We start from the raw sequence: 26974 nt of genomic DNA on the forward strand, positions 1-26974 counted from the left end.
CATTTCCATTCTATGATGTAAAAATACTAGAAATAGTTGACGTTGGCTACGAGGATCAAATGTTCTGAAGAAAAATTGTGATCAAATTTGTAGGCTACGATGTAATTCTGCTATTGATGTCAATTTGTATAGTTTGCTATATTGGATTCATGGGTTGCTCCTTCCAAAAGATGCCGGCCCACCAGGCATCTGCCCAGCACACCAGAAGGCCACTCCTGGCCGGAGTAGTGTGCAAAAGTATTAGTCCGACAACATAGTAAATAATAATAGGACATTTAGCACAATTACACTTTGAGTACAAAACTTTTCAGATGGTGATGCCTGGCTCAAGAAAGACATTTTCACCATTTGAGTCATTATGGCATTACCCCAAAATATAATGGCATTGCCCATCTGGTCATCATCATCCATGAACCAGGGAGAAGTCTGCTAACTAACAAAAGGATGGACCAACAAACACAAATGTGACACTCAATGTTTTTTTGTTGGTTTTTTTTTTGTCACCAAGAGGAATAGACACATATAAAAAAGGGATTTTGTCTAATTGTAATGAGAATTGCCTCCTCATTACAGGCAGTAATCTCCCTCTGTCGAGTTCTATTGGCGTCATGTTAATTAAAATATTGTTTATACAGTTAGTCAAGGTTTATAGTTTGAACCTGAAGCACATTTTTTTTCTATTTCCATTATTTCCTTTGAGAACATTTTATTGGAGGTTTCACTGTTTTGATTGCTGAATTTAACATTGATAAAACATAGACTTCAAATTGTGGAAAAACGGAAGTAGAAACCATAAGGTTGATATTCTAGTCGTGTCAGAGAATGAATTCTATATAACATCAGCGCGGGCCCTCTTGAAGTCGTGGATGAACTGACAGATGAAGCCAAAGAGCTCCTGAGAGTCCTGGTCGGCCGCCTCTCCAAATTTCACCTTGCAGAAAGAGAAAACACACACACACACACACACACACACACACACACACACACACACGGTTACAGACTTGGAAGGACACACGCGCACCCTTGGAGCCAACACCATTACTTTACAATTAGCAAATGCAGTTTAGCCTAATTAGTGCAGCGATAGCCTGGTGGGCTCATGTTTGTTCTTAACACTGGTCGTTTGAATTAATTACCTCATAAAGTGCTGCTGCATGCCACCTGCTACGCTGGTGTACTTTAACACTGACTTGGACATGGATTGCTTACTTAATACTCAACTGGACGGTTAGAGGTCACCAACACCGATTTCCAAACTTTTTAAAGGTTGATGGGGGTTAAAAGTGGCCTAATCAACATGACGCATGCTGGAGCGAGTGCCGCTGCCAGCTTCTGAGTTTTGGGTTTTTGGGGGTGGGGGTTTTAACCATTTGGACAAATGGGAAAATACCATGACACATATCGATTCTCCTGTTTTCTTCCTTGGGTATCACAAATGGACATATGTTCCTAAATTGATTTATTTTATTTATGTATTTGATTGATATAACAATCGCAACCGCAAACGCAGGTACCCCATGCATAGAGCATGTCATATTCCAAAGGGTCTCTCCGCACTCCCACTAGTTCCTTGCCTCCAACATCTTACAAGCAGCCATGATGTTTTATACATTGAACATCTCAACTCGTCAAGGTCATCATTAAGCATTCTTTGCCCTTGTGACAAGACGAGGCTTACTATTATTTAGTAAAATGTGTCTTTTTCCAGACCCACTGCTGAATTGCTGCAGTCAACCGCCATCATCTCTCACAATGGCCCGGCAGTGGCTTTGTGTTACATCAAATTACAAGGCAAGGCAGATTTATTTATGTAGCACATCGCATACGCATGGCAACTTCATGCCTTGCGAGGTTTCGGACTTAGTCTTTGGTTTTGAAAGACAGTGACACCAAGTGTTTTCTAACAGCAGTCCTTGTCTTTATTTTAATAACTAAATAAATAAATAAAACAGCTTAATCCTCACGGGGGGGTTCGGGCGTGCTGGCGCCTATTCCGGCCCACTTTGGGCAGTAGGCGAGGTACATGAGGTCATGAAAGTAATTAAACGAAACCAAAACTAATACTAACAACAACAATCATAATAATAATAAAAAAACACAAATTCCTGAGTTTAATCGCAACTGAAAACGTGCTATGCATTATTCTGTAGAAAGAAAGAACGTTTTTTTTTTTTCCACCACAGCGCCATTTGCAGGATCAGGCGGGACAGGACCCTTCTTGCTCTGGATGCCAACTTTCTTTCTTCCTAAATACTGTCACTTGGGTTTTTGACTTAAGGAGGAAGCTTGTACAGGGAAGAGACAATACAAGCGAGACTGAATATTTGCTGCACTCGTTCCAATCTCTCGTCACTTGACTGGAGCGCGAGCTGTGGCGAAACAGAGCAATCTAATTTTGGCTTCCTATAACCCAATTGTCTGCTCTCCTAGCGCTCGTTCCATAGCGCTCATTCTATCATAGCTCAGCAGAGAGAGCCAGCGGTGAAGCATGTGTGGGCTTTCAATAGAGATGGATCGAGGCCACGTGAAGGATTTTTCTGAAAGACAGGCTTGGTTGTTTGAGAAAAATGAACACAAAAATACATGACAATATGAACTTAAGATGCTCAGACAAAAAAATAAAATAAAATGATGACCAATAGTAAAGAAATGAAATCCTTTACTACTGTCACCAAGCAGTGTTGATTCCGTGCTACTTCATCTAAGGTGCCGTTTCTCAACCTTTATTGAGCCAAAGTGGGTATTTTACGTGAGAAAAAAAAAAATCGAACCATTTCAACGGCGAATGCCGATTTGCGATATAAGGGATTTTAGTGTGGCCACGGAACATATACTAAGAGAGTGGACAATTTTCATTTTCATTTTCTACTTAGAATGACAACACAAATGATGACAAATTTGACACGCCGGGAGAATAGAGCAAGTTGTCAATAAAAAGAAGCTTCTGACATATGAAGTCAAGGATTACCAAAATGCTCGAGTAGAGCTTTTTCATCTCCTCACAAGACTTCGTCAAGGCCAAAAGATCTGCGTTGTATTTTTCCACTGCTACCTGGGGAATAAAAACATTGGCGTGCAGGTAAGTGTCTTTTCAATCAGGCAGTCTGTGCTCGTCACTAAATATCCCTTCCGAAAACTCCAGTCTGTTTAGTATGCCGTGTTCACACAGCTGACTCGTGGTTGGTGAATGAGCTGTGCTAATTGCCATAACTTCTGACTCACTTGCAAACAAAATCTCTTCCTTGTTATAGTTATTGATCCATCTGCCGGCTACCTACTGACCTAACCACCTACTGCATCTTCGTGCCACTTACCTACTTGTACTTACTCACCACCAATCTACTAAGCACATGTCTACTTTCAAGTTACTTACCTAGTCACCACCAATACTTACCAATCTACTACCTTCTCTGTACAGCACACATACATACCTCCCTTCAAGCTACAGTACTTACCCACCGACTCCCCACCTACTACACTACTACCTACACACCCACCTTTAAGCTACTTACCCATCTACTCACCACCAATCTACTGACCTGCCCACCTACTACCTACTGTACATGCATCCCTTCAAGTTACTTACCTACCTACTCAGAATCAGAATCAGATTTCTTGCCCAAGTATGGAAGAAACACACAAGGACTTCCCAGTTACATACCCTTCAGAGATCAATAATGGGCGAGACAGAACGAGAAGCCTGGCGGCTTGCTGTGACTCACCACCATTCTACTGATTGACTAACCTTTATGCTGACCGGCCTCTACTTTTCTTCCTAATACTGATCCTTGTGTTACCAATTTAACATCGATCTACATTTCAGCCATCTCGCAACTAGCCATCATGTTATCCACCGACTGCGCTTTGTGCTTCACCGCGAGGTTCCATTGTGCCACCAACCTCTTACTCACTTTCTCTGATTAAATCTGTCGGTTCTATAAATTCAAGCTACCTTTATTCCGATCGCATGCGTCAGATGAGATTTTTGAGGGGGGAAATCAATATAATCCAGTTTGAAATTGGGCTCTAACATAAAAATGTGGAAAAAGATCAGCTTCCGGACAGCATTGCTACCTGTCTACTTCGATACTCTGCCTACTCCCTAAACATTTACCTTCATGCCAACCCCCTACCATTGAACCACCTACCAACTGTCTGGCTTTGTGTTACTGATGGAGCTAACTACCAATGACCAAGTGGCCACAAATCAACTTCCAAATCTTGGCACTAGTTTTAATCCTACCTTCAGGTCTTTGCTGAAGTGTGCATGATGCGCCTCAACATTTCTCTTCTTGGAGCTTTTTCCATACTGGATGACTTTCTGCAGTTCATTTTTCAGTACTAATAGAAAAAAAACAAAACACATCGACACTATTATTAGGCCGCGGGTCATTGGGGCCAACACTTTTTGCAGTCTTATGAAATGCTATCGACTCACCATCTACCTCAGCAGTTAGGCCTTTGACAGAAGCTAGGACACACATAGAGAAAGCGGTTTCATTTAACTTAATTTTCTTCTTCATCTTTGATCAAACATGAAGACGGAAATACCTCCTGGGACGGTTTCAAATTCTCCCAACTCCTTGGTAAAGTTGGCCAAGACCGGTTCATGCAACATGATTTGCTCCACAAGGGCATGGAGCAAGGTGAAAGTCCGCTCTGTACCGCGAAGCTGCGGCAGCTGTGGATCGATAGCACTTGTGAGCAATGACATGATAGTGCCATCTTAGTTTAAAAAAAAAAAAAAACACATTACATCCAGGGAAGATTGAACATTCGTGTGTGCGAGTGTGTGGGTGTGTGTCTGTGCCTGTGTAATCTCGTGAGTTCCTTCATGTGAAGGCCAGACATTCGTGCTGTCAACGCAACAATTCAATTAACTCCAACAAAGTGATTTTTTTTCACTTTTTTTTTTATCCTTCTCTGGCTAAGGTTGAAATGGAATTTTCTTCAAGAAAATCAGAGACTACCAGCTGACACAGGTGAACATTTCCCTATCGAATAATATGTTGGAAAAACAGTCCGACAACTGTGCTTTGCAAGGTGTTTACAGTTAATTAATCACTTATTTTAGCTTTGGTTATGTTGGAAAAAGGAGCAATGCTGTCTAATGTCATAATGGGTTACAATATACGTGTCATGATTCGGTTTGTGACCAACAGGTGGCACTGTAGGGCTCCCCCTGCAGCTGCACACCTGTTGGTCATTATGTAATTAGTAGTATAAAAGGACTCCCGCCCAACCACTCATGGTCGGGTCATTGTTTGTTTCTTTGTTGCTGTCATGTATGTTTGTCATGTTTCTGGTCATGTTTCTGTTATTGATAGTTTTTTTGCTTAAGTCATGGTTTAGTTTGCTACTTTGGATTCTTTTTGTTTTGGATTTAGTTTTCTCTGTTTTAATACAATTTGTCAAATACACCCTGCTCCTCCCTCTTGCCTGCTTTTTGGGGTCCACCACCACCACCACGCAACGTGACAATTCGTAGGTGATATCGGCCTTTACAAAGATATAAATTCTCAAATTTGAATGTCCAATTCCCCTGAAGTCGTACGGGTCTCAGCAAATCTTACAAGAAGCAGCCAGTGAGAGTAAAATAATCTTCAGTGCCTTTTTTTCGTGCCGTACACGGTAGTCAGGCGTGCATTTCAAGACCATCTATCTCAGGCTATGTCGATTTAATAGCTCAATAGGACCGCACCTCAGAAGGGAACGGAAGGCCTCGGCTTCATTAAAGCAGGTCGAGGACATTTCAGGTGTGGGCCTAGCATAGAGGCCCTTAAAAATTCCTGGCGGGGCCACTTGCACACGAGGTTTAAATTAAATTCAGAACAGTTGCACATATGTCCAACCGCTACAAGAGAGAAAAAGCAATTTAGACTTTTAAGAGAAACACAGTTGGGTTCACTACCCCACGTGGATGGCACCTTCTCAGCATGTCTCGCAAAAGACGTCGGTTGTTACAACCCACAAGTTACAACTCTGCTGTTATGTTATGCGCTATACTATTTCCTGCAATGATGCAATAAGCTAATTTGTGCAATATTATTCTACGCTATTGTGACTATGCGTTTGCTTTGCTGTTGATATATTTTGACACAAGTATCTGTACTTCACTCAAGTACAGAGTGTGAATACTTTTGCCAGGTGTCTGTTCCAAAAAGCCATAATGCGAAAAAAAAAATCTTTTATTATTACTGTAATACATTTGTATTGATTTACATTTGCTGCGCTATTCCTGTGCTGAATACCTACGCTGTGTAATTGCTCCTTTCGTCTGTGAGTTTGAGGTACGGAGCAATCACTCGTCAAAATGTAAGCTCCAGACAAGTGATTGAACTTAAGCGACCACAGCAGGAAGGCCCAGAGTCAAAATGAAAGAAAAGCCCTGTTGTGTATGTCAATGAGCGCTATCTTATTAGCACTGCGCCACAACCCGAGTCAGCCGACAGCGGAGTCATACTTTAGCTAAGGATGAGAGGCGGAATCCCTTGGCCTTCTTCTTTCCGGCGTTCTCGTTGAGGTAATTGCCGATTGCCAGCAGGTACTCCAGCACGGAAACGAATGACCTGCAACTGTTCAGCTCTGTACACATCGCAATCTTCTGGCCAATCAACTGCAAGGCAAACACAGCGTCAGAGTTTATTATTTTTACTTGAATTAATCAGCCCCTGCTCTCCCCGCGCACACACACGCACACACACATTGACACATGCGCACACAACAAACATGTTTTGAGTATTGAGGCCAAAATAACTCTGGGCTATAGTGAGGTTGTTTCTTTTTTTTGCATTCAAAACACCACCTCATTTGACCCAATGAGATGAATAATCAGGCCTGTGTTGTTGGGCGAGATGATTATTTTGTATGTAATTGTGTCAAGTGCTAATATCCCTCTGGAAAAACACACGAATCTCTTGTTTAACAAGCACAGGGCGGAAGTGAAAGTAGGACTGGTTCGGTTTTTCCGATGAGCTGTTTGGAATAGAAATGAATGATGGGGGAGTTAATCTTGCCATTAACAGAGCCTCAGAGCCAGCCAGCACCAACATGCTGTCACCATATGCTTATTTTACACACACACACACACACACACACACACACACACACACACACACACACACACACACACTAAAATACAAACATTCAAATGTATTTGCAAGTACTTTCAAACGTATTTAAATTTATTTGAACGTATGTGCTAGTATTTTCAAACATATTTGCAACTAAATTCAAATGTACGATTAGGTTAAAATGCTAAAAACATTTTTTCCATCATGCCACAGAGTATTAACTTGCGCATGCGCAAAAAAAGCATTTTTTTTTAGCATTTCACCTGTTTTAGTATGTTTGAAAGTTACGTAAGCAAATATTTTTTATTCTGAAATTTTATCATTTATTATTATGTCTGCAGTGCATGAGGTCTGTTTTTTCCAATAATGCCACAGGATATTTTATTAGCATTTCGCCTACATTATACCAACACATTCATTCATCCATCCATCCATTTTCCGATCTGCTTTATCCTCACAAGGGTCGCGGGGGGTGCTGGCGCCTATCCCAGCCGTCTTTGGGCGGTAGGCGGGGGACACCCTGAACGGGTTGCCAGCCAATCGCAGAGCACAGACAGAGACAAACAACCATCCTCGCTCACAATCACACTTAGGGACAATTTGGAGTGTTCAATCAGCCTGTCATGCATATTTTTGGAATACGGGAGGAAACCGGCGTACGCGGAGAAAACCCACGCAGACCCGTGGAGAACATGCAAACTCCACAAAGCGAGGCCGGAGCTGGAATTGAACCCAGTACCTCTGCACTGTGAGGTCGACGCACTAACCACTGGAACACCGGGCCACCTATACCAATACATTTGAAAGTTAAATAATTAAGGCTATGATTCTAAAGAAAACAAATGATCCATCCGCACGCCTTGACCGAGACAAGTTGAACAGCCTCCTGTCACACAGCAAACCATTTTGACCCCAATCCACTTACCAAAGTCAAAAAACTGACCACTTGGCTACCACGGGTCTATGCTACAAACTTGGGAAAGTTGCTTGACAACATGGCCTGATCGAGAGGAGGTCCGTTGTACTGTTTATCATTATGCGATTTCCACGCTGCATTGCTTCGAGCAACTTTTGTCAGTTGATTCAAAGTCCTGCTGAGCCATCTGATGATCAACACTTCAAATTCCTGAATTCCCATCAGTCATTCAACTTCTTGAGAAGTTGTTGGTTCAACACATTTGTACAATATGTGCTAATCACGATGTGCATTAAACTCTCTCTTTCTGTCTGTCTTTCTCTCTCTCTCTCTCACACACACACACACACACACGCTCTTTCTCACACACACAACACTTAAGTAGATGTCACTTCTAGGATGTGAAGGTATTTTGGCAGTGAAAGTTCCCACCAGCTTGTGAGAAATATCTCACCGGTGGTGATTTCACCATTTCCGCCCCACCTCGAGTTTTGTTTCAAACAAACTGAGCTCCAACTTTAGTTCGGAGGAGGCATCTCAAACTTGAACGAGTCATATAAGCAAATACACTACTTTGTTGAACAATGTCATGGCATCACTACACCGCTCACAAGCAAGAGGTGGCATATATGTACGTATATGGAGGCTTGCTGCACTACGCTATGATGTATTAACCAGCATCCAATAAGTGCTTGGACTGAATAAGCGATAGCTCGCCCATCATAAATGAAAGATGTTTTTTTCTCGTCCAGTGCAAAAAAACGGCAATTTTATTAGATAGATCAATTCGATTATTCGCTATTTTAAAACAGCAAAACAACATTTCAGGGTTTTCATGAGTCTGTTTTTACACACATTTAATTGTTGAGAAATTCATATTGGAGTAAAGCTAAACATTGGAGCAAATTCTGATATTTGGCAGAATAAAATTCCAATTCAAAATCCAGTTACCGTAATCAGAAAAGTAACCCGAACACCCGACAACAATAAAAGTAAAATTTATCGGCAGGGCATTAGCTGTTTTACAAAACTTTTTAAAATAAATATTATGGGGAGGGAATTTTTGAATGTCATTATCTTTGTCCTATGTTGTAATGTATTCATATGAAAAAAAAAAAGATAACAATTGTTGTAAGGGTGATAAGAGGGGCCGAACATCATAAATATTAAACCTGTTCAGTATTTATGATAGCAGATTCTTATTATGTGTGGGGTGAACACTGAATTGGACTGAGCCACAGGCGTGAAATGAAAGCCAATGAAGAAATAGCCTAAAGCCCCCCCCCCCTCCCTACCCCACTGTTGTTACAGTATATTTTCCTGCTACTCCTTCATTTTCATTTTTATTTTCCAACATTTTGGAACCCTATGGCACTGTGCTATCTCTCAAAGGTCAACACACGCGCTAATTTTTTTACCTCATGTTAAGCAAGGTTTCCATTCTGTTCCCGATTGTCACTGCAGTCTCGTTTGCCCGAATTGTAATAGTGCCCAATTTTTCCTTCTGGATTTAAGTCCAAATGTTGTCACAAGGGGTGTTGGTCGAATGGGCTGTTAAGCTTCCCTGTCAGACGTTCTGTAAACCATCACACGTCGTGCTGTGATTTGACCAAGGTTGCTGTGTTGAAAAAAAATGACTAACAAAATAACAAAAACAAAAATTGAAAAAAAAAAAAACATTTTCAAAAAAACAAAATTAAATAAAAACCAAATGTTTAAAAAAAAGAGACTATCTAAAGCTACATCTTTCATATACAGTATATATTTTTTGTTTTTGTCAATTAATATATACGAGCGTTCAGAGTTCATTTTAAATGAATTTATTTTGGTATTGCTGGAAGAGACATTTGAGAATTGTAGTTTACCTTGCTAAATAGTACAAATGCACTATATATTTCAAGAAACTAAAACTAATACTAAAACAAAAAGAATGAAAACGGCACTTTAAACAAACCTGCTTCAAAAGCGAATTAAAACTAGTTGACATTAAACAACAAGTCCAAATGAAATGAAAACAAACTATAATACACACTTACAATTGTGAATTGGACACGACGCAAGAGCTACCATACTCCCGAGTTGTCAGTCAGAACACTGTGACAATATGTAGTAAAATGGGGCAAAACATAATTCAGAGGTGATAGAACATGACCAAAACTTGAAAGGACTGAGTGATGCCGGGGACCAACATTTGCTCCCTGGCCACCTTTTGCCACGCCCTCGTAGGAACTGTCAAGTTAGCTTGTGTTGACATCTTTTTTGACTATAGCCGCACAGCTTTCTCATCCGTATGGTGACTGTTATGCCAAATTTTAAGATAAGATCGGAAAACCTTGATTAGTCTCACAATGGAGAAATTCCCAATTCACAGCAGCAAAGTTATGAAAGGAAGAAGGAACAAAATATAGGAGCTGCTGTAAAGGCAGCCACTCTCGTGGCGCCAGCTTGAAGTCAAAATAACAAAATTATTCAACACAACACATAAGACACAGACAGTCGTGCAATCTTAACCACTTTTCTGCATCCTCTTTGTTGTATGAAGCGGTTCGGTTTATTTTGTGACCGTTAAAAATCTGTGCAGGCATCCACGGCAGTCATGGCCTGTCAATTTTGCCTATCCTGCCCCCCCCCACCCCCACCCCATCCTGTCACGACCATCCACCCTTTGGCAACCTTAAAGGTGATTGTCGTGGCTGCCGCGAACATAATGCAAAGCCAAAATCAAAATGTCCCAAAAATGGCAAAATGCGGAGCCGACTTAAATTACAACCAGGTAGAAAGAACTGCTCACCAAACGAGTTTTCCTGTTTCGGTTGAGTATGATGTAGCGCTACTGTTTTGTCTTCATTGCGAGACAGTTGAAATGAAAGCGAAGTTGGTGAAGAATGAAAAATAAAAGAGTAGAAGAAGAGCTGGGAGGGATGCTGTCTGACTTCAATAACTTCACAGCCTGCAGTCCCTCAAGCCAATAAACAATGATCCTGTGTAAGAGAGTCACACTGGCTAATGATGAAATATTGATCCTCACTCCAGAAAAAACACTCAAAACTATATTTGCTTATTTTGTTTTTGACCTCTCTTCATTCATTTGTCTGCATAGAGAAGCAGAAGTTTCCGCAATGAAGTTAAATTGCATTCTTTGAATTCTTCGCACCACCGACTGAACAAAGCACAAATTTGATTTGATTAAGATCTTTTTTTTTCCTCGCGCTCCATCAAATCAAGAGTCGTTTTAAAGTGCGTTCTGTTTGGAAGGCTTACAAATCAAATAAAAAGAAAGCCATGGAAATTCAAAAGACAGGCAAAGGGCTCTTGCTGAATAATAGCAGTTAGTGTGATGGGAGCTTTTAGCGATGCGACACACACAAAAACAAGGATTTGACCTTTTTTTTTTTTTCTTTTTTTTTTACCGGGTCAGTGCACTCACAGGCTGCAGGTCCTTCATGCTGATGGGAAGCTCTCTCAGGGTGAGCAGCAGGTCTAGTTGTGTGCTCAGGTAGGGAATATCGCACATCTGCAAAATGAAGAAGGAATGCCGAGACTTTAAAATGATAACTTAGGGAAATTAGCACAGAACTGATGACAACATTGTCAACCGGCCCACTTCCGGTGACCATGAAGTGAATGTAAAACGTAAAATCCGCAATGCCGAAAGATGGGCTTTTTATGTGAACACGTCGATGCTAGTACGAGTGAGATCGAGAGCAAGAATTAAGACTTGTGTCTTAAGTTATGCTAACTGGCGACATTTTCACTATGTTTAGACACTGACGTCTCTAGCCCCTTTTTTTCCAATTGAATAAGTGCATTTTAATTAAAGGTCTGATTTTCTTTTTGTTTTTAATTATTTTGGTGTTATATAATTTGAGCAAAAAAAATTAGGATAATAAATCTTAATCAAGGGTGCCAATAATAATGGAGGGCAGTGTATTTTCTATTGCATTTGTCTTTGTTTGGGTCACTCACAAGTGAACAGCAGCCTCGAGGTGGGGTGCACCCAGTTTTGTTTTGGTTTTTTTTTTGGGGGGGGGGTTGCAGTGCACATATAGATAAACAACCATTCACAGTAACATTCATATCTATTGACAATCTAGAGCAGGGGTGTCAAACTCATTTTTGTTGTGGGCCACATTGCAGTCATCGTTTCCCTTGGAGGGCAATTATGACTGTCAAACCATATGAAGAAGTCAAGAATAATGTGTTATTCAACCATGTTTGAAGTGACTCTGGTCACAAGAAAATGCTTACAATATATGTTATTTATTACATATGAGAATTTGAAATTTTGCAAGATTTTAGCAATCATCTATCATGGACGTTGACATGTTTGATTTGCTTTCGCGGGCCACATAAAATGATGTGGTGGGCCACATCTGGCCCCCGGGCCTTGAGTTTGACACCAGTGATCTAGAGTCATTAATTAACCATCGATGTGTGTTTTTGTAATGTGGAATTTTTGAGAAATGTCCGTGATTAGCGGGTCCAACACAATGTACGTGTAAAACAGCCAAATCCATTCGTTATTATCCGTCAACCTTTGTGCCATCTCGAATCCCCGATACTGCACAAGTACGAATGCAACATTAGCATGTTAGCATTGGGCATCGTTATGGTGTTTGTTATTTTTTTACTCAGCACCTCTTCCACATAGAGATACCGTGTCAGACGGAATTACAACTTCACACAGAAACAAATGAGATTCAGATGATGTGTGCTCTTAAAAGCAGTCAGTGTCCTCTCGTTTTCTTTTTTGAAATCTGCTAGCATTGTGGAATATTCCAATAAGTCCTCGAGCTTGCCGCATACGGCAAACAGTGTATCGAGGATGTTTTATTCTGGCCCGCAGCTTGTCACAGGTAACGTTCGCTTGCACCGAAGACGCATCGTGTTGCAGAGGAGATCAGGCCCACGTCTTGCATATTAAATCCCTCTCAGGCCTACCATCTTGAAAGCTGTTTTGGGATGCCTGTGCTTTTTTAAAACTCTTTTCACTGAATCACACACAGGTCAGATGGGAGGCAGGTGACATTTTGTTAAGAAGGTGTCTTGACAGAGTGAGAATAATGTTACTGGAACGGGGCCAGGCGTTTTAAATCTGACTGTAGGAATCACAATGGGAGAAAGTAAACTCTCTACCTCCATCATGTACTGGTCCACAATATGCAGCTCGCTCACTGGTCCTTTGTGGGATTTATACATCTCCACATCCTCCACCGTGGGAACATACCTGTCAGATTTTAAAAACACACGATTAGCTAGCTGAAAGCAACATGTTAATTGGCATCCCACAGTCAACACAGACCACTGCCAAGGCTTTGTTAAATGTGCCACCTTTTAAATGCTATTCTCGGATCTTAATAGCGAAACGCAGGACGCCACAATCATCCTTTTCTTTTTAATTATTAATTTTTTACTAGTACCATCCCTCTCGGCTAGGAGAACGCACATTTCTGCTGCTTTTTAGTGAGCTGGTGATATTCATTTTGACTTAAGTGAGCAAATGTGGCTGTTTGTCCTATAGAGAGATGTGCTTTTCTGTGCTGCATTTTAATTCCTGTCTAATGCAGAAGTTTGGATATTTCAAATTCAAAGCAAAGGCATGTGAATACAAATGTTGCGAATGAAAAATTGGCTTTAAAATTGCCAATTCAAAAGCAAACATGTACTTATCTCAATTGGTCCGTGACACAAAAAATGTTGGGTACCATTGGACATAGGTGTCTTTCAAACGCATTGAGGTGGTGTATAGAGGCAAAAACGATAGGATTCTGTCACTCCCCAATATTTCTGGACCTCAAGGTACATTCCCGTGTTGACCCTTTTATGCCATTCTTTCCTTCGACGTGGCGGCCCGGTGGGCCAGTGGTTAGCGCGTCGACCTCACAATGCGGAGGTGCCGGGTTCGATTGCAGCTCTGGCCTTCCTGTGTGGAGTTTGCATGTACTGCCCGTGCCTGCGTGGGTTTTCTCCGGGTACTCTGGTTTCCTCCCACATTCCAAAAACATGCACGGCAGGCTGATTGAACACTCTAAATTGTCCCTAGGTGTGAGTGTGAGCGCGGATGGTTGTTTCGTCTCTGTGTGCAATGTGGCTGGCAACCGGTTCAGGGTGTCCCCCGCCCAAAGACAGCTGGGGATAGGCTCCAGTACGCCGCGTGACCCTTGTGAGGATAAAGCGGTTCAGAGAATGGATGCATTGATGCCCTTCTACGTTTAGACAGGATGCGCCTCGCCGTTTAGTGCCTGCACTGACTTTAACCTTGCTCGTGTGCGGTCCAACTTCCTCTTTCTGTCATTTGCTCGGCTTCTGAACTCCAAACCAAATGCATTGACTTTTTCATGAGGCCGCCTCGTGCCTCCGGAGGGCCACCGGACATTAATATTGCAGCACCTGTTGGGAGAGCTTCTTTTTAAGATTGTATTCCTGAGGCGCACGCAGTGACGCATTAAAATATATATTATGTTTTTATAGAATAAATAAAATCCTTCCCCTCCACAGTACATTAGATCAGTGGGTGCTCTCCAGGGGGAGTCAGCATCCAGATCCAGTGAGTTATCTGCAAGTAGCAGGCCACTTTCATTGTGACCTCCACAAATATCCTGGGATAAAAATTTCATCACCGCACTGCTCTGGTAAAAGGGTTTGCCATCTGCTCTTTAGTATGAGAACCCGGGGCATGCAAAAGGGGAAACACTGGCCCACTTGGCATGATTGCCGATGTCATATTGAGCTTTGACTGTCGATGGGACCTCTGCTGGTTGAATTCGATGTGGGCCGGCGTGCTCTTCTTTTCTGCCTCAGCAAAACTAGTAATCTTCAGCGAATGAGGCTATGCTATGGCTGTCTGACTATCCCAAAACCACTCCTTTCTGCTTTCCTCACTCTGCTTTTAGTTCCGGTCGATTTGGTGATTGTCAGAGTTGGACCGACATTTTTTGGATCACCAACTGTCACGTTTGTTAAATATGAAAGAATAAATCATGTGCTTGTCACCGGGAGCAGACTCTCTGCCGCACTGATGCGCACCTGTGAATTTCAATCAATATTGCTATGATCAATCATTAAAAAAAAGTTGACTGAGTTCATCTGCAATTTTTCATTTGTTTCCATCTTTCATTAGCGAATGCAGGAAGCAGATGATCAGATAATGTAAATAAAACAACTTCTCCTACTTCTCACTTTGTTCCACAGCCTCAGTGTCACATGCCGTGATGGCATTAATATCTTCTTGAAGTTGAAAAAGGACATTACTGAAGGCTAAAGGTTGAAACGCATCGCTTCCCCTGCTCGCTGACTCGGGCGAAAAGATCGACTCGCCTCTCGTCTTGGCGAGGAAGGAATACAAATGAGGAAGTTGGGGCCTGAAAAAGTCATACCTCCTCAGAGAGGTGATGTGCTCGTCAGACAGGCCTCCATCCTCCTCGTTAATGATGAAGAGTTTGTCCTTCAGCTCTGCGGGCTGCACCGCAAAACTTTTGAGGAAAATGTCTGCAAGAACAAGAGAGTCGACAGCGTGAGCTCGGCTGTCTTTTTTTTTTTTTTTTTTTTGGCTTGCCCTGCAAAGGAATGACTGGAAAGAAAAAGACAAAACGTCTGCAGCCTAATTACGCCTCACTTCTCCCAAACACCTCGGGGAAACGCACATTTGCAACATCAGGTCGATTTGTTTTGTTTTTACACATTCGAAAGCAGCAGCGTGCGAGAATCGACTGCTTCGAGAGTTTTGTTTTTTTTATGCAGATGTAAAATGTCACACTTCAGACAGGGAAATCACATTTTTGCTGCCTGTCACCAGCAGAAATGTGAAACTTGGGAATCAGGATTAATGAGTAAATATTTATTCATTTTTGAAAATGAAGCCGTCAAAAAGTGAAACAGATAAAAAAAAAAAATCCACTAAATTATCATAGTCATCTTAACAAATGGATAAAATAATCGTAAAAAAACGTCTAATTATATATTATACAAAACTTCTGATTTTATGAAGCCAACGTTGAGCTCAGGGTACTTCAGTCCAGTGAGGATCTTAACATTCATCCATCCACTTTATCCTCACAAGGATTGCGGGCCGTGCTGGAGCCTATCCCAGCCGTCTTCGGGCAGTAGGCGGGGGACACCCTGAACCGGTTGCCAGCCAATCACAGGGCACACACAGACGTACAACCATCCGCACTCACACTCACACGAGGGACAATTTTGAGTGATCCATTAACCAGCCATGCATGTTTTTGGAATGTGGGAGGAAAACAGAGCACCCAGTGAAAACCCACGCAGGCTCGGAGAGAACATGCAAACTCCACACAGGGAGGCCGGAGCTGGAATCGAACCCGGTACCTCTGAACCGTGAGGTCGACGCACTAACCACTGGACCACCACTGGGCCGCCATATCTCAACATTATGAACTCTATTCTCGTTGACATTTTCGTATGTTTTCGAATTAGGCAGACTGCGCTGTGCATTGCTGGGCATTCCGGATTTTTCATTTTGGTTTCTTTATTTTATATTTACATTTGTGACCTAATCACACCCGTCTACGGCTTTGAAGCATGTCAAAATGTTGATTTGTCGAAGGTTTTACAGGGGTGAGTGTTTGAGCTGACCCTGCAACAGATTGTTTCCATTGCCATGAATTCAGCTGGGTAAAAACGTTTTTTTTTTACATTAACCACCATCCGATAGTGGATCTTTCACATCAATTGCTCAGAAGTCAGAAACACGTCTCATGAATTGTTGATGAATTACACTTTTTTTTTAAAGAAAAAAAAAGAGCAATGCTTCCTTTTAACGTGAGAACTCAAGTGTTAAACAACACTTGACTGCTTAGCGATTATCCATACACTCTAAAGTGGCCACTATTAATTAGGCAGCATGCTTAAGCAGCTCTTAAAAATATACACTTTCAAACACTCTTCCATGTTGTTTCTAGTCGATATTGTTTTCTGTTCAATGAGATTGAATCCACACGGTCTCCAAACACACCGGCAGGAACCCTGGGGCACATTCAAATATTTCTTTGTACTGCAATGGAGAAATTCTACTTTTACAGTCACAAATTGGACAGCAACAGCATAAATTAATAACAATATCCATCCACTCTCTGTGCCGCGTAACCTGATTGGAGTCGCAGGTGTGCAGGAGCGTATCCCAGCTGATTTCAGGTGAGAGGCAGAGTGCACCCTGAACCAGTTGTCAACCCATCGCAGTTCACTCTTACATTCACAGCCACCGACCATTTGGAGGCTTTAACTATCCTGCATGTTTTGGGAATAGGTGAGGAAACCGGATAACTCCGAGCCCAAACTTGAACCCCTCCGTCCTCTGAATTGTGAGGCGGTTGTGCTAACCCAGGGGTCGGCAACCCAAAATGTTGAAAGAGCCATATTGGACGAAAATAAACAAAAAAAAACAAATATGTCCGGAGCCGCAAAAAATAAAAAGCCTTATAATGAAGGCAACACGTTGTGAATCATGGAATCAGACTTTATGATGGGTAATTTCTCCGATTACTTTTGGGCCCTCAAAAAGTGGCGGGTATTCATACAAACAACTAATTCCTACACTAATGAAAGAAGTTCGTTTCATTTACAATCCATGAGGATTGTGTCCACGTGCCAACATTTATGGATTTTACTGTCAAGCTTTGCACAGCTCTTTTTGAAAATGAGAGAAATGCCAAATAAAAAAAGCTGCAATAAAACAATTATTAGCATATTCATATTTTCCAACTCAAGGCAAAATGAGCAGATGACATTTAAAAGGATCACATACTGTCGCTATTGGATGACTAATTCTTTTCAATTTATTTTTTGTGCGTGCGCGTGTTGGTTTTAAACAACAACAGTGAAACTTTTAAAATAGTCTAGATCAATAATAAAATATTTCATGCTCACGCTTCAGCACAAAGAATACAAAGGCCAGACTGGAATTTTTCGAGGAGGGGTCAAAGTCGTTCGGACAAAGATGAACAGCGAGCATAATGGCAGAAAGGCTAAGGTTTGAAGAAAGAAAGGAACTGCTCATGACACAAGCATAAAAAGCCGAGCAGCAATGCTCATTGTGGGTAAAGTCTCGTATTGGGCATGAATGGCTTCTTCTTGCATATATTTACTCATTCTCATTAATCGAACACATTGATGGCAGCATCAAAAGGAACTCAGAAGTCGACGGAAACATTTAAAGAAATTTGAAGAACAATGTAGCCAAACTGAGTGTGAGGTCCTCTGTTTTGCAGAAAAACTTGGATTTGAAACGCAGCCAAAACAACAAAGGAATTCATTCTGGGGTAACAAGTTAGACAAGCTAAGACGATCTCCAGACTTAAACGCCATAGAGATTGTATGACACCTGCTAAGGTAAAGAGGAAACTGATGGGAGTAACACACCGGCCACCCCTCCCAAACTCGCCTTCAAACAGCAAAAACTGCTGAAAGAGAAAGCAGAAGTTTTGGTGGTGTCAGTGGGTCACAATGCTCGATGCAATTCTAGCCAATTGCACTGAATTAACATCTCTGCGGAAGCACAGGGAAGACTCCAGCAGCTCCATTGTGTTTGTTCACACACATGGACTCTCACTCTCATACACACACACACACACACACACACACACACACACACACACACACACACACACACACACACACACACACACTCTTCCTGTGTCACAGCATAAGTGATATGGTTGAGAATGAGAAATGAGAGGAATAAGAAGAATAAACAGCATCAAGGCTTACTTCTATTTTATAAACATGCAAATAAAGTGCACTATGCGTGTGTGTGTGTGTGTGTGTGTGTGTGTGTGTGTGTGTGTGTGTGTGTGTGTGTGTGTGTGTGTGTGTGTGTGTGTATGCTTGGGGCGATGCCAAGAGACCACAAAAAAAGGAGAGGTAAAAACTCCTGTTAAAAACTACCCCCCCTCCCCCCCATATTTGCATTAATGAAACTTGACTCCTGGAGGAGGCCTCACCGTGCAGAGGTGCAGCGTTCAATTCCGGCTTCGGCCCCCTTGTGTGGAGTTTGCATGTTCTCCCTGTGCCTGCGTGGGTTTTCTCCGGGTAGTCCGGTTTCCTCCCACATTCCAAAAATATGTATGGCAGGTTAATGGAACACTCTAGTCTAAATTGTCCGTACGTGTTAGTGTGAGCGTGGATGGTTGTTCGTCTCTGTGTGCCCTGCGATTGGCTGGCAACCAGCTTAGGGTGAACCCTGCCCACTGCTCAAAGACAAGTGGGATAGGCTCCAACACGCCCACAACCCTTGTGTGGATAAGCGGATTAGAACAAGGATGGATGGACTCCTGGAGGAGTTTGTGTGTCTTTCTACATCTCCATCATGAACATCGCCAAAAGATTGGGCTAAATATGATATATGACGATATTTTGGGTTCACATGGCCTAGGCTGCTCATCAGAGCAACGTTTTCAAACTTTCGCCAAAGCATTCTGAGGTCCTCTATGTCCAACAGGGAATCTCGGTGAACTAGCACATTCTCAATCCATTTTTCATTAATATGTGGACTCTAATTATCTTGCCCGCCCGCACATTCGCACTGATTCCATTTAGCAGGCCATCGCCCACCTCTGGATCCCTGTGTCTGAGCCAAATAAAGGACTTGGTGAGGGAAGCTTGTGAGACGGTCTCTCTTGACTGCGCTCTTGAAATATACACGCAGAGTGCAACCAGTTCATCAGAAGAGAAAAGCTTTTGAAGAGGAAAAACAATATGGCTCACTTCTATGGAGCCATACAGCGGCTACTAACATTGATGACATACTGCACCCTGCAGGACAAGCTGAAGAACAGCACAGTATATATCGGCCTCAAAAAAAGTGTCCCGCTCACGTTATAGTCCCATTTTTTTCTTTGCTTGTGCTTGTAAAGTTAATAGGCGGGTAAAACCCATCAATTAAGTAGGAAATTACACCTCCAAGTACATGTTTATGAGTTTTATACTGTATGTTACTAAATGTGTCGGCCAGCAAGCCGTTCATATTTGACTGTGAATTTACTGTCCTTATTAAAAATAAAGGGAAAAAAAAGAAAGTCCCGCCATGACAATGAGTTCCTCCATGTATGACAGACCCTCAAAACCGGCAGCTTTCACAAAAGGGCTTTTAAATGTAAACTAATGCCATGTTATAAGTTTGTGAGCACCATTTAGTGTACAGTGAATCTGACCGACATGTTTTTGTCGCTATTGAAGACATTTTTTAGAGTCATCGTGGCTTTTGCAATAATAATAATCATGTTTGGTTACTCACTGAAGTTGTGCGCAATCTTCTGGTTGAGCATGATGTGTTGCGTACTGCTGGGCTCCGGTGCTGCAAAGGACCCGACATTTTTCACTGAAAATTGCATGTACAAACGCCTTGTGTTGACTTCAACTCTTCGCTGGCTTCCTTTCTCCCAAAATGATTTCGCGATCTGCAGAGAAACAACAGATTTGCCATCCCTTCATACCCCAGATTTCATCGTTATCGGTTAATACATCACAGCCTATCACACCAATCCCCATAAACTGTAGAAATATGAGACCTAATCAATTGGTGAGGTGTTCAGTGGTGTGGTACCTTGTCAGGTCCAATTAGGTCCCAGTGGAAAGCCTTAGTGTGGATGTTTCTTGGACTGAGGTTGAACCTGAGGGGTAAAGGTGGCGGCGGTGGTATTGTCTTGGTGGAGGAAACTGTGTCCTCTTGTGATCCTGTTTGATTGTTTTTGGGGTCCATGCTAGAGGGTGGGGGGCCGGGGTGGGAGAGGGTAGGATCAGGAGCAGCCTGTTTTGGGACATCAGGAATTTCTGGAGAGGAACTTTGATTCATTTCACCAGCCAAATTTGGATCTTCATAAAGATCCTCTCCAGCAGACTCGAGGTCCGAGTCGTTATTGTCCTCCCCTACGTCTTCTGCTATGCTGAGATGTCGGAGGCTCTCGCCGCCCATAAACATGCGCTCGCTCTTTGACTTTCTTTTCCAGTCCGAACACAACTTGCTGATAGCGTGGACCCAAGCGTCTCGCTCCGTCTGCACAGCACCGGGAAGCGGCTGACTCGAGGGGGGCACTCTGAAGCTGTAGTGAACCAGTAAACCACAATATCTTGATCCTTTGTACTGCTTTGATTGAATATTTAGTTGCAAGGTGCATGATACACTGTTAGTAGGAATGTCACGAGAAGTGTGTTTTAAAAAGTCAAATTAAATGGGATTCTTGTCTACAACTACTGTCAAAGCACCCTACAAAGCACTTTCTTTCTTGAAATAATTGCCCAGTTACATGCTGTCTCGCTGGTATGTAATGATGTCATACTATTAGCTGACAAAGCTAGCTAACGCCATTCTATCAGCACGCAGCCTGAACAGGATTTGAACAAACGTTGCTTTTTAAACAGACATGAACTGTTATGCTTGGTAGAAAGAATATTTAGCTTTTCTTGCCATTATTCTAGCCTTGATCTTCTCCTAGAGCAAGTTTCAAAATAGAAAAGTTACAAAGAAGCTTGATAGAAGAGTAACCCATGCATGTTCACCGATGATGCTTCTGTTAAGCATCAATACAGCTACCCATTTTCTATTGCGCTTGTCCTCATTAGGGTCACGCGTGAGCTGGAGCCTGTGCCAGCTGACTTTGGGCAAGAGGCAACGTACTCCCTGGACTGTTCGCCAGCCAATCATAGGACTTTTTTGAAGGCAGAAAATGAAAAATGTTTTCATTCTTTTCCCTTCAAGATAGCATAAGTATGATTGCTGGTCAATAACATTCGCAATCGGAATACAAAATATTCCGATTCATTTATAGTCATCTTGACACAGAGACCTCCACTCACTGGTATTCATTTTTGCGAGTGACGAGGGTGAAGGTATCGGCACTGAGAGGTTTCTGGACACTGGTGTCTCCATCCGACAGATGGATCACAACGCTTACAGGCGTCAAGGTCATCAGTTCACCATCGGCGGCGCCACGTCGACTGAAAGGGGTCAGTGTTAGCTGGCCAGGGTGCAGCTGGACCTCATATCTGGAATGACAGCAGAGGAGATCATGTAGTTTTTTTTAAGTGGCTAGGCATGTGTAACAAAAATAGCATAGTTCCACTAAATTCTGTCCGTCCCTCAAGCAGACAACATGGCCCAATTAGTAGCCTTTGGAAGGACCAGTTTTGAGTGTCATTTTCTTTGAAAGTTGGGCAACCATGTCAACCTAGATTGGCACAAAGTTTCATGTGCCTGAAGTAACAAAGCAGCCCCAAATATTGCAGTTCACACCATGCTTCACTGTGGGAACAGTATTTTTAGGGTTGAAGGCCTTCCCATTCCTTCTCGAAGCATCAATTTTACAGTGTCACTTCTTGAATGGGTAACTGGGCAATTCACTTCAACATGCTGTGTTAATCAGAAAACAACTGGCTACATATTTCTGCATGTGTTGAAAACACAACGTAACTGTACAATAGTTCCTTGGGGGCTAATTCTTTTGACCGTAACTACACTACACAACATTATTATTCGATCTCGCCCATTTGCCTTCATTCTGGAACTAACCTGATATCCAAAACAAAAGTGAAGTAAATGACTTAGAAGAAAGTGCTTGTACTTGACCCATCGAAATGATGCCAGCCCGCCTCTGTGCAGCATAAGGACACCTTCCCGTAGGGTTTGAGATGCTTGAGGCTGCTGGTGTGTGCCTACACTGCCCCCCTCTGCATGACTGTAGATGTTTCTGTAAATTATCTGGTTAACAAGCTGCATTATCTGGAGAAAAAGAAGCACAGATGAAAATGGAGTGACAGCAAAAATGTACACGTCCTTTGTGTTACAAGTGTCAAAATCCAACCTTATGCTTGTCGTCCACTGAAGTGGCTTCCAGTTCGTAATCATGGTGGCCTTTGAACGAAATAGAGAACCTGGAACCGACTCCGTCATCACAACTTTTGATGATGACAAAGGGAAGTTGGCGCTTGACGATGCCTTTCTCGATCGTGCACAGCATTTTGGTGGTGAAATCCATCTGCATGGATGGATGGATGGATGAATGGATGGATAGATAGATAGATAGATAGATAGATAGATAGATAGATAGATAGATAGATAGATAGATAGATAGATACCTGAAGAACCCTCTTCTTCCACCTATAGCGTCCATGCTTGTGCACGCTGAAGTTGTACTGTGAGGGAAGCTCCTCCTGTGTCACAAGACACAACATAGTAAATATTGAATACAAAAAAGAACTGATTACTTTCCCATCTGAACAAATCATCTACCAAATTTCTTATTGGTTGAATTGGACACATTCCTCATAACTGTCCAACAACTGCGTAAGTCACATTTTAGAGCAATAATAATAATGCAAAGCACTGCATAAAAGACATGAGCAAATGTGTATTCTTATGTCCGCACCTGGTTCATGACGACAAAGTGATGGAGATCGGCTCGTGAGTGAAAGTTTTTGGAAAACATTTGTGGTGGACAGGGAAACACTGTGTTTTGTAATATAGCTACCTGCTTTTAACAGCAGATGCGAGAGGACATGGAGTACGTCATTGTGAAGTGGATTTAGAAGGTTTCCACTTGAGAGTGATGCAATGAAAAACGACACTTTTATATGGCGCGTTGAGTGCTGAGATGACTCTTGTGACATCTCAAAGAAGAGAATGAATGAAGGACTGTGAGTGCGAATGAGCACAGCTCACCAATGAAAACGGATGGATGGACTCTCATGCTTGTCAGTATATCACCTCATATCATGGCAATCCCCCGATAGCATGCAAATATCCCCCATATTTGTCATATCTGTGCGCAATTAAGTTGTCACGGGATGATAGCATCATGACTTCAAGACGGTACGAATCGGATGTTGTCTCAGATGAAAGGTTCTGACCTCCTCGGGAGCACTCTGCAATTTGGTTAACTGGCCTCGGTCCTTCCTGGCGAGGTCCAAAGCGTCGTCGATGGACAGCTCTCCATTCTTCACCTTGTTCATGATGCTCAGCTGCATCTCGTTGCTCAGCTGAAATCACAGCACATCACAACTCAATCAGGATGCATACAGTCTCATTTCATGTTTGGCGTTGAAAATGAATTCATTCTTCTGACCGTCCGTGTGTTTCCAAGTCAAACTTTCAATATTATTGCTTCGTTCATCTGCATTTTTACCATGCAACAATTACCTACCAATATGGGTCTAACGGACATCTTCAAAGGGTGAGCAGTTTTACTTTTAGTTTTATTATGCACTTTTGTTTATACTTGTATGAAAATGTTAAAAGATTACTGAAAAAGTTGCTTGCAACAGTCAATAAATGATTCGTAATTCATTATCGTACAAAAGTATGTGCTAAAAATAATTTTTAAGTCTTGTATTTATTCATTATTTAACAATTAGGCCCTCTTTTTGTGCTCAACTCAATTCTAGTGCAAAGCGGCATCTAATGTGTACATGGATGGATTTTACTTTCTTTTGGATTTTTGTAGATGGACGCAATTAGAAAGGGGCGTTTGCGCCATTGTGGGAGTGAACACAGGTGACTTGATTCCTGACCAATCGAAGGGCTCCCCTCAATCCTTTTATATTTGACGCAGGAGAGTCACACTCCACTTTGATTTTATGGAGGCAAAATTTGACCATGCAGAAAATTGAAGAGCACAGAGAACATTTATAAGGAATAGCAAGCAGAGCATCACGGGTGGATGATCACAGATCACCGCTGAGAAGTGAACACACGAGAATGTCTTACACTTTCTGTGACAGAACCTCCCTGCATGGCTGTGCTGTGGCCCAGGAGGGTGTTTAAAAAAATAAAATAAAAATGATGATGATAATAATGCATTAAATTAATTTAATTTAGCATTTTTATGAACGCAATACGATGTCATTCACTCCAAATCTGTCTTCCTGGGCCGGGATAAAACCCACCAAAATCAGATTACACCACCTGCGCCACCGCTTAGACCTGATTTTACCTGATCTAAAGTGCAACGCGCTGTTAAAGAGGAACCACTGCAGTTGATAAAATCTTTTCGGTGATTGTGTTTGCACACATTTAAAGTGAGGAAGTCGTGAAAGTTTCAGATCTTTTCATAAACGGAACCAAAGTCTACCTTCACTCTGGGCACGATTACACTTTGGACAAGTTGTCTCTTAACATGATCTTTCTTGTCCTGATAAGTTTTCTCTCACCTGTGGCAAGTCTTCAATACATCTCTCCATTCTGGACACATTGTCCTTCTTCTTTGCTCCCAAACTCGGCATTCTCAAAGTTAGTTTCAGTGCACCTTCACACTCCACTAGAGTTGTTTGTTTCTTTTCCCGCACCAATCTGCTCCTTAAAAGAAAAAAAAATCAAACCGCTGTTGTTATACTGTGTGTGGCAGTTCCCCGCCCACTATCCGCTCAGGTTCCACTTTTTGTAGGTATGTCAGACCTGACTAGGCTCCGCCTCTCTCCCCCTACCTTTCGGCTTTCTCCTCATGTAACACACGTCTGCACATGTGTACAGCACGCATAAAACAGTAACACACTCCAGCACGTAGACAACAACATTAGTGTTGGGAAATTTACCCTCACAGGGAAGTTTGAAATGAGGAAGATGGAAAAAAAGGGACATGGGAACCAAACGTGAAAGGCAGACTACACCTTCAGTTGCAAGGCACATATAACGAAGGACAACCTTTCAGTCTCTCATCCACAATGTCAAAGATGGACAGACAGCAAGTTTGTCACTGGTTTGGTTACATAGTTGGATGTCACTAATTGTCTTGATTGTGCTTGTGAGTGTGTGTGGGGGGGGGGGGAAAAAAAATACAGACAGAGAGAGAGAGAGAGAGAGAGAGAGGCAGAGAGAGAGAGAGAGAGAGAGAGAGAGAGAGACAGACAGAGAGAGAGTACGTGAAAGAGAGCGAGAGAGAGAGAGAGAGAGAGAGAGCGAGAGAGAGAGAGAGAGAGAGCGAGAGAGAGAGAGAGAGAGAGCGAGAGAGAGAGAGAGAGAGAGGGAGAGAGGGAGCCAGAGCGAGGGAGCGAGAGTGAGAGAGCGTGGGAACGAGAGAGAGAGAGAGAGAGAGAGAGAGAGAGAGAGAGAGAGAGAGAGAGAGAGGTTACTTGTGGTGACTACAACTGGTAGCATTAGCTATGCCCACCAAATCCACTAGATGGCACAATTTTTGTCCTTTGATACTTTATTTCATAGGAAATGCATGTATTGTAAATACTGTAGAAAATGATCCATTCCCGGGTCAAACCTTTCTGAACTGCTCAGGCAATGTTTTAAGTGATATTTAAATATTCTTGTACAGCTTTTTGAAAGAATTCATAGCCCAATAGTAAAATATACTTAACTTGAATGAGAAAATACTTCTTAATGACATAAGCGTTACATGAAGGAATTACAAGTGTAAAAAGAAGTTAATAAATGTTGATTGTAAAGTAAAGTAGGTTAGGCTGGGCAAAAAAATATGCCCTCAAAGGCCACATTCAATTTGTTAAATGACAGATGGGTCCAATCATATGTAGATCAATGTATAAAGAAAGAAACAAACAAACATTACGTACTATTTTTCAAAGCAAGCTCAACAAATAAATGAATGCAAGAACTTGAAGGCATTTTGATAGTGATTAAAGAACTGAATAGGCTGGATATGGAAGATCCCGAAGGAAGGAAATTCAAAGAAAAATATTCTTCGTGATACAACTTGAAGCAATCGACCAAACTTTTTAAGGTGATCAGACTGCAGTTATACAACGGTGAACGTGATTCCGCTTGCTTAAACTGCTCCTTCTTTTGGAATAAGATTCTGAAAAAAAAACAACAAAGAAAAAAAGCAAAACATATGCTGCTTTGAGGGAAAGTGATTTGGAGACACACAGGTTTATGTTTTCATAACATATCTTGTGTATTGTACATATTATTACATCCTTTTTTTGTGTGTGTGTGTTGCTTGATTAAACTTTTCAGTACCTTCCTATTTGGGTATTTACCCCTAACGATAAATTACATGCATGCACA

At 42.0% G+C, this 26974-nt stretch overlaps 1 protein-coding gene across 2 annotated transcripts; it reads right to left on the reverse strand.

Annotated features, from left to right (window-relative positions):
- Positions 1-80: 80 nt before the first annotated feature.
- LOC109513715 (formin-like protein 13) lies at positions 81-25730 on the reverse strand. Of its 2 annotated transcripts, XM_019866321.1 has the most exons (17): positions 25153-25726; positions 23854-23982; positions 23083-23157; positions 22809-22982; positions 22569-22726; positions 21805-21993; positions 20555-21050; positions 20246-20408; positions 15366-15477; positions 13126-13216; positions 11417-11503; positions 6464-6616; positions 4552-4681; positions 4439-4471; positions 4244-4341; positions 2969-3052; positions 81-931 (listed from the first exon to the last, which is right to left on the reverse strand). In XM_019866321.1, exons 1-17 carry the CDS (start codon positions 25222-25224, stop codon positions 830-832), a joined length of 2346 nt encoding a protein of 781 aa, XP_019721880.1. In that variant the 5' UTR covers positions 25225-25726; the 3' UTR covers positions 81-829. The 2 variants fall into 2 exon arrangements, 1 of the variants encoding a protein (XP_019721880.1); XR_002167850.1 differs by lacking the exons at positions 81-931; positions 2969-3052 and having other exon boundaries at positions 4258-4341; positions 4552-4697; positions 25153-25730.
- Positions 25731-26974: the final 1244 nt, after the last annotated feature.

Source organism: Hippocampus comes, unplaced genomic scaffold (assembly GCF_001891065.2).
Source record: "Hippocampus comes isolate QL1 unplaced genomic scaffold, H_comes_QL1_v1.1 scaffold409, whole genome shotgun sequence".
NCBI classification, from domain to species: Eukaryota; Metazoa; Chordata; class Actinopteri; order Syngnathiformes; family Syngnathidae; genus Hippocampus; species Hippocampus comes.

Bases quoted from the DNA above. Each gene is read 5' to 3' on its own strand.
- LOC109513715 (XM_019866321.1), bottom strand. From the start codon at position 25,224: ATGCCGAGTTTGGGAGCAAAGAAGAAGGACAATGTGTCCAGAATGGAG. The intron at 23,158-23,853 runs GTCAGAACCTTT...CTTGTGACACAG, and splicing joins TGCAGAGTGCTCCCGAGGAG to GAGGAGCTTCCCTCACAGTA. The intron at 22,983-23,082 runs GTATCTATCTAT...CCATCCATGCAG, and splicing joins GGAAGAAGAGGGTTCTTCAG to ATGGATTTCACCACCAAAAT.